The sequence below is a fragment of the Macadamia integrifolia genome, unplaced genomic scaffold (assembly GCF_013358625.1).
Source record: "Macadamia integrifolia cultivar HAES 741 unplaced genomic scaffold, SCU_Mint_v3 scaffold602, whole genome shotgun sequence".
Classification (NCBI taxonomy): domain Eukaryota; kingdom Viridiplantae; phylum Streptophyta; class Magnoliopsida; order Proteales; family Proteaceae; genus Macadamia; species Macadamia integrifolia.
Window position 1 is genome coordinate 29,325 of NW_024870495.1, and position 8,115 is coordinate 37,439.

Genomic DNA, 8,115 nt, shown 5'->3' on the forward strand with positions numbered 1-8,115 from the left:
TTTCCCATTCAAAGGAATTGATTTTCCAATTGGCATACCATGTGGGAAATGGGAATGGTGGAACTACAGTCAACATCTTTTATGCCACTAATGAATATTATAGCATTCATGTGGTTCATTTGGGGTAAAATTCTCTATTGAGTTCATGTATTTTATAGTTGGGCTTATTATTTTCTTTCTATATGTTGTAAATTTTATTTAAATTTTGATCTCAGTGGTAATTATGGCATCAAAGTATTTAGTTCCTTGATTCCTTTTGCAGCAATGGACAGCCCTCCATGATATCATGCAGCGAATCGAATAACTCACTATATCGCGAAGCTAATCCCGTCTCTGACTTCATTGAAAAGTCTGCCGCGAAATCAGAAGCAACATTTGACCCTATATCTTGGCAAAATAAGATGCATGAAGATCTTCAAGTAGATGCCCAGGATAGAGAGAGTTTTCATTTTGTTTAGTGCTGTTGGTTTCTAGTTCTTATGGTTCTTATGCTTTCTAGTCCCTCCCCTGTTGATGGCAATGCCAAAGGTGGGGTTTAAACTAGTGGTTTTGGTGTTTTATTTTTGAACTGTTTCATATTTTTTGTATTCTTCTTTTTCTGTTTTTAATAGAATTGACCTTTTAGTGAAAAAAAATTTAATTTTTAATCTTAATCTATTTTTTCTTCTCTGCCTTGCAAGTACATAAGCACACATATAGGCATTTGCATTTATGCCAAATAAGAAACACATAACTTCTTTGTTCTTTTTCCTCTTTGGTACTTCTTTTCACCCAAAAATTTATATTCTTTAAATTTATTTTTATTTTATTTTGAAATATCTAATATTTAATTTTTTTTAGTGTAGTTTAATTGAATAGCTTTAGATAAATTTTAATTCTATTCTAAAATTTAATGATTTTTATTTATACTAACAAAAAATTCTTCCGTGCTCACATAGAAGTAAAATTATATAAATTTGAAGGAATTTGATATGAGTAGCCTGATGTAGAGACAACAAATTCTTCCTTGCCCAACTATATATATATATATATATATATGCATTGCACTTGTCCCACACTAATAGAGATTTGAAGGAATTTGAAGCTTCCTTTTTAATACTATAGTACTAGCCATACATACATAATATATGTGTGTACTTTCATCCCAATATCATAACAGTCCCTCATGCTAAGCGAGGTTCAAAATTTCAGGAGTAGTAGAGAGAGAGAGTCATTACAATGCAATACAACTACTTGGAGATTGCACAATATTAAACTAGAAATGCTTATCCCTTCCTTGCTTAAGATTGATGTTGCAGTAGTAACCGGTAAGAGGTCTCGTCTGTAAAAGATTAACTAAATATCAAACTCCTTCAGTCTTTGACATAACCTTGTAGTGTCTACTCCTACTCTCTCGCTAGTGGCCTTGAAAGATTAAACCAAAGAAGCATCGTTAGGTTGTTAAGCCCATCATTTAGGGACTTAGGTTGAACTCATCCTTAAAGGCCAGTCGTTAAAAAGAGAGTGCCCAAATACATATAAGTCTCTGTGGGATAATTACTCAACCCCACAACATTGATATTAGAACAAAACTAACTAAGAAGAAGCAAATAATACAGTAATTACCTGAGAGTGGATGGTGTGGAAAACCTTTTCACCCACCACAGAGAAGCTAGCATTAACAACTTCTGCTCCTTCTTCTGTAAGAACACTTATGACTTCATTAAACATAAAGTTCTTGTTCAATTCAGTAATCAAAGTGACCTCCAGGCTATGACCCATATCCCTCAGCTCAAGAACTGGCAAGTTTGATCCAATTGACGTTGTTTCTCTGGTATCATTGTTGATCCCATGGATATTCATGACTTGCTGCTTCCTTTCTTTGAGTTCTTCCACTCTTTGTTTCAGTTCCTTTATATAACTGGCTGCATGGTCCAATCGATCTTGCTGTGATGATATTTCCTAAAAAAAACATCAAATGGATTCATATAAGAGAGAGAGTTTAGAAGGAAGAAGAAAGAAAGAAAGAGGGAGAGAGAGAGAGAGAGAGAGAGAGAGAGAGAGAGACCTTAGAGGAGTTGAAGTGGCGAGGGATGAGAGAGGCAAGCTTGAAGCTAAGTCCTTTCATATGCATTCTTCTGTTTCTTTCAATGGTCTTTCGATCAAGTTTGGAAGATGATGAAGTACGGAAACTCTTCATCTTTTCTTATCTTTTTTATCTCTTTTTTTTAAGTCAAGAAGGTGGGAAAGAAAGTTTTGATCAAATCAACAACAGAAGGTGGAAGATGGAAGGTGAAGCCGCAGAAGGAACAGAGATAGCGATTAAAACAAGATCAGGGGAAATTAACATAAAAAATGCCCAAAACCCAAGAACAAAAATGGAAATTTAAAGCTTGCAGAGGTAGATGAGTGAGTTGGTGCTTGGGAGAAAGAGAAGCTGTGAATTGTTAGGGTTTTAAAGAGCAGAGGAAGCTGCTAAGGAGGCGTCATCTTAATATCTTATCAGGGCTAGACAAAAAAAAAAAGAGTAACCTAACCTAACCCACACGGAGGGTAGAACTTGGTTGCGGCGCCACCTTAGAAGACGCCTTTACTGAAGCGATGACGCAACAACAAGAGTCAGAGTCAAGAGTCTGTCCTCACCGACCATGCACACATCCCCCCGAATTGGCTAATAATTCGAGGGAGAAAGCAACTTTCCACGTAATTCGGCATAAAAATATTTCGTGTTGGGACAGTTGAGTCTTTTCACACTCAAATATGTCTGAACGTAAAAAATAATGAGCAGTGTTTTTCCGCGAAATAGGGAGAAAGAATGCATCACATTGGCGTGAAAATCGTCTACAGATATTGCATCGATACAGTGAGCATTGGATGATTGGTAGCCCCTTGAGGCATATGCCCAGATGTTCTTAGTTGTTGGATGTTCATTGCACCTCATCACTCACTAAGATAATTTGAACCCATCCCAATATGTTCCACACATCCAAATACATGGAGAAGTGGGGCAAATTATGAAAAGACACCCTTGCCCTTGCCCTTACCCTTGCCCTTGCCCTTGTCCCACTTGCATGCCACTTCCCCATATATCAGGGTGTGGGAATGCAATGGACAACGTTCTCTTACCCTAGAATATTAATGGGAAACGGTTCCCTAAAATGCAACGTGATTTAGTACTATGTCAATACGGAGAGTCAACATGAGTACACATACAAGCATCAACAATGGTAAAATGTTCACTTTTCATGAGGGGTTGGGGCAAACATTTCGTCCTCTATGCCTAGGTGGAAGAGCAACGCTCATTCTATTCACCAATCTGCCCCTGATAGACTAGCCATCAGTGCTCCTCTATGGTTTCTGGGAATGTTTCTATTCACCAATTCCTCTACGCACAGAAGGCGGCTTAGGAAGTACCTAAATTTTTTTTTTTTTTAAACCCGAATATTTTATGGGACCCGAGGAAGCCCCTAAAATTTTATTAAATAAGAGAAACAAGGGGGGGGGGGGGGAGTAGCCCGCCTTACCCCAACCCCTGAGATACAAACCACTTTGACACTCGCAAAACCTAAAAGGAAAACCTGCAAAACAGAGGAAAAATTACATTCCAAAGATTGTTAATCCCACTTTATCTTCCTGAATTATGTAACTAATATTAGATGGAAAAGCTTTATCACCATGGAAAACATAATTTGTAGTAGATTCACATGCAAAGTTGGCTAACCAATTCGCTGGATAGGTCATATATTGATAGATTTACAACAGCTTCAACCATGATCGATATTGATACATGATTGGTATATATAGAGAGTCTTACACAATAAGAACATTAATTTTTTCGTTGAAAAATGTTATTTTGATCTCATCAATATGTATCGATATTAATATCACCCACGATTGATACTGTGAACTAAATCCTTGCTGGGGATTCAATGATAGCCAACAATCATTGATTTTTTTCCAAAATTTTCTGTAGACCTCGTTGAGATAAATAGCATGTTCTGTTCAATTCCAAGAGTGAAGTAAGCTTCCGTATGTTATTAGTGAAATTGAATATTTGAAATCATCGAGATAAATGAATTTTTCATGATATAAATAATTCTTCTCCTATATTTCTTTTTTTCTTTCTAAAAATATGGATTTTATCAATTAGTAATAATGATATCAGACACTTTATTCTAATATTATTGCAACCTATTGGTCACATGTTCAAAACTTGGAAACAACCTCTTTTCCAAAGCAAAGTGTAAGACTGCAAGAGCCTTGTGCACTGGGTTGTTCTCTTTTCTCTTTTTTTTTTAGTATCAGACCCTTTATTTTGGTATTCAAAACCATCTGAATTATTCATGTACTAATTTTTTTTTTTCTTCCACCATGTTTCAAGTAAACGGAATCGACTCGATCAATCCAATCAGACTGGACTCAACCCAAGAAATTGAGTACAAATCAGCTAAGGCCCTCTTTAGTATCATTTTTATTTTTTATTTTTATCTATTTGACAAAAATCATTAATGAAAACCATTTTTTTTATCAAAACATAAAAATGGTTTTCTAACTACTTGACAAAAATGATTTTTTGTGATAAATAGTTTGGTATCTCTATGTGCAAAATAGTTTTTAAAGAAATTGGTGAAGAAATTCCCTCCAACCATCTTTCCTATGACTCTCATTCTCCACTTTGGACCAAAGAAGAGGGGGCAAGGGGCTTGGCTTTCTAATTACAAAACAAATGACTACTTTACCCCTCCATATTGAGCCTTTAAGCACATGTTTATTAAAGTCTAACGCAAAAATAACTGAAAATCATTTTTTGTCAAAACACATAAATGACTTTTGATCTCTTTTTAGTTTTTGTGTTTTACCAATTTTTTTAAAATAGAAACAAGCTCCATAAATGATACCAAATGTAGTCAAAACAATTTTTGTGAACAAAAATTAAAAAGAAAAATGATACCAAAGAGGGCCTAAGGGAATCATCTAATTTGGATCAAACATAATCACAATCAGATCCAGCCATTCCAATTCGACCAGATCCAAAGATCCAATTCCAATAACTCTAACCATGGGTTTCAATAAAGTTGAATCTGACTCAATGACTCACCGAGCCAAAAATGCGGTCGGCTTCTGGGAATGTGGTCGGTGAACGCGGTGGCTATCAGTGCTCAAACGGTAGCATAGAAGAGCAACGCTAAACTGTTTGGCTCGATGAGTCATTGAGTCAGATCCAATTTTATTGAAACCCATGGTCAGAGTTATTGGAATCAGATCTTTGGATCCGGTCAAACCGGAATGGCTGGATCTGATTGTGATCATGTTCGATCCAAATTAGTACATGAATAATTCAGATGGTTTTGTATACCAGAATAAAAGGTTTGATACATACATAAAAAATAAATAAATAAAAAAATAAAAATAAAAAAGAAGAAGAAGAAGAAGAAGAAGAAGAAATAAATAAAGGCACAAGGCTCCTGTTATTGCAAGGTCTGGGAAGGGCAAATGTGTATGCAGTCTTACCCCTTGTTTCGCAAAAGTGTTTGTTTCCAAGTTTTGAACATATGACCAATAGGTTGCAATAATATCAAAATAAATGGTCTGATATCATTATTGCTAATTGCTAAAATCCATATTTGTAGAAAAGAAAGAAATATAGGAGAAGAATTATTTATATCATAAAAAATTCATTTATCTCGATGATTTCAAATATTCAATTTCTCTAATAACATACGAAAGCTTACTTCACTCTTGGAATTGAACAGAAAAGGCTATTTATGTCAGCGAGGTCTACAGAAAATTTTGGAAAAAAATCAACGATTGTTGGCTATCATTGAATCCCCAACAAGGATTTAGTTCACAGTGTCAATCGTCAATGATATTAATATAAATACATATTGATGAGATCAAAATAACATTTTTCAACAAAATATTAATGTTTTTATTGTATAAGACCATCTATATATACCAATCATGTATCAATATCGATCATGGTTGAAGCTGTTGCAAATCTGTTGATATGACCTATCCAATTTTGCATGTGAATCTACTATAAATTCAATTTTTCATGGTGATAAAGCTCTCCCATCAAATATTAGTTATATCATTCGGAAAGATAAAGTGGGATTACCAGCCTTTGGAATGTAATCTTTCCTCTTTTACAGGTTTTTCTTTTGAGTTTTGCGAGTGTCAAAGTGGTTTGCATCTCAAGGGTTGGGGTAAGGCAGGCTATGTCCCCCCCCCCCTTGTTTCTTCATTATTTTGTTTCTCTTATTTAATACAATTTTTAGGGGCTTCCCCGGTCCCAAAAAATATTCGGGTTGAAAAAAAAAAAAAATGGATTCCTAAAACTATGATATGCAGAGTTAATAAAAACTTGGTAGAAGGCCAATTTAAACATCATGGTGTTTCAAGCTATATATGTATTATTATCACCTAAAATATTTTTCTTTTTTGGATAAGAGGGGGAAGACAAAAGTCTTGAAATCGGGCAAAAAATTCGCATGACACCCACGTGCGAATGAACCTACATTAAAGACAAAATTGGTGAGGTCCACATGCTTTCTCTCTCCTCAAAACCCTCCGCCCCTTCCATTAGCCGCATATGCATACTGTCATGCATCGTAGCAAACCCTCGTCGACCATTTGTTCAGAGACACAAATCTCTCCTATTCTCACTAATATTGTTCCTCATTAGGTGAATTTCATTTTGTCAATCACCATCAACTGTTCTAATTGGGGGAACAGTAGATTTCTTCGTTTGAAATGGACTTAATTCTCTTTAACCAAAACCTAAATGCCTAACTTATGGACTGAATTGCTTTCATTAATTCAATAGCTTCTCCCCCTCTTCTTGCGTGAGATTATTGAACTTCCAAAAGAAAATTGAAGTCTAATCACCAATGTGTACTTGGGAGTACATGGATAAGAGCCATCTTTAGTTGATAAGGAACTTTGAGTTCACCTTCAACACATGCCGAAATTATGGACTCAGTTCCTTCCCATGTTCTCTACTGCTTTGTTTGGGGTTTGTCCCACATAAGATGCATGTCCCTTATGCTCCAATTGTTGTGGCCACGCAGCTATATGCTAGGCGATATTTGTTTGACAGTGGTAGGTACACCGTAGCAGATCCTCTACCATTAGGGAATCAATAGTGCATTAAATGTTCTGACTCGTTGTCTAAGATACCACTTAGGGCCTGTTTTATTTTGTTTGAAGAAATGGTTTTTTCATTTTTATATGCTCAAACGGAAATACACCCAAAAACTATTTGATTTTTTTTGTTTTGTTTCACTTGTTTTTAGAAATAGAAATTGATCTTATGCCTATTTTTGTGTCTATAAACGGGAATGAAGAAACAAATTAGACTTATTTTTCTGTTTCTAGAAATAAGTGGGAGTGACAAAAATTGTGAAAAACCCGATACTTCACTCGACCTACCTAAACCCTTACCCATTGTTTGAAACTTCTCGTTATCCAGATGCGGCGATTCCAACCTAGTTATGCGAAACTCACAGTTTCGGATTGCCTTCATCCTTCTGAAGCTCATCTCGATGAAGTTGCAGACGACTTAAATACGCGATGAGGTATTGTAAGTGGCAGAGTGGCATTGCTGCCACAATCCACTGAGATTCGGCCCCGCGTCGCATCGATTCGTCCCCCCATCTTTTTCCCCTTTTCTCTCCCCCCACACCCTCCTGAGGCTAGGATTGTCCACACGTGGCCCTAGGTATGCCCCTAAGTGTCAAGTGCCCCAACTAAGGAGGTGGGAAGCTTCTAGTTTCCTCCCCGACCGTTGGATGGAGGACGTTTGTAAATATCTTAGCCATCCATTGTAACTTGGGGTGCCTACAAATAGGTGTTGCCTCATTTGGAAAAAACACTCACCAAGGACCAACCAAGAGTGTTCAACCGAGCAAGTGAGTTCTGAAGCCTTGTACTCAAGAGCTCTCTAGTGCAATACAAGTTCATTCTTCTCGAACTCACTCTTGTGTTCACTTCTTCTCTTCCCAAGTCCCTTAAGGAGGATGGTTAGGCTGACTTAGTGCTAGTGGGAGTGCTAAGAGCCGGCGCGGTCTCTTAGAAAGGTCTAAGGCCGTGACAGTTGTGGGGTCAGAGCTTCGGTTGCGAGGGAGCCAAGCTTGT

General features: G+C 36.7%; 1 protein-coding gene across 1 annotated transcript; it reads right to left on the bottom strand.

Moving 5' to 3' along the window:
* Window positions 1-1,186: 1,186 nt before the first annotated feature.
* LOC122069410 (transcription factor bHLH162-like) lies at window positions 1,187-2,361 on the bottom strand. The gene is made up of 3 exons (XM_042633423.1): window positions 2,048-2,361; window positions 1,606-1,941; window positions 1,187-1,404 (listed from the first exon to the last, which is right to left on the bottom strand). The coding sequence occupies exons 1-3, from the start codon at window positions 2,177-2,179 to the stop codon at window positions 1,336-1,338; spliced, it is 537 nt and encodes a 178-aa protein (XP_042489357.1). The 5' UTR covers window positions 2,180-2,361; the 3' UTR covers window positions 1,187-1,335.
* Window positions 2,362-8,115: the final 5,754 nt, after the last annotated feature.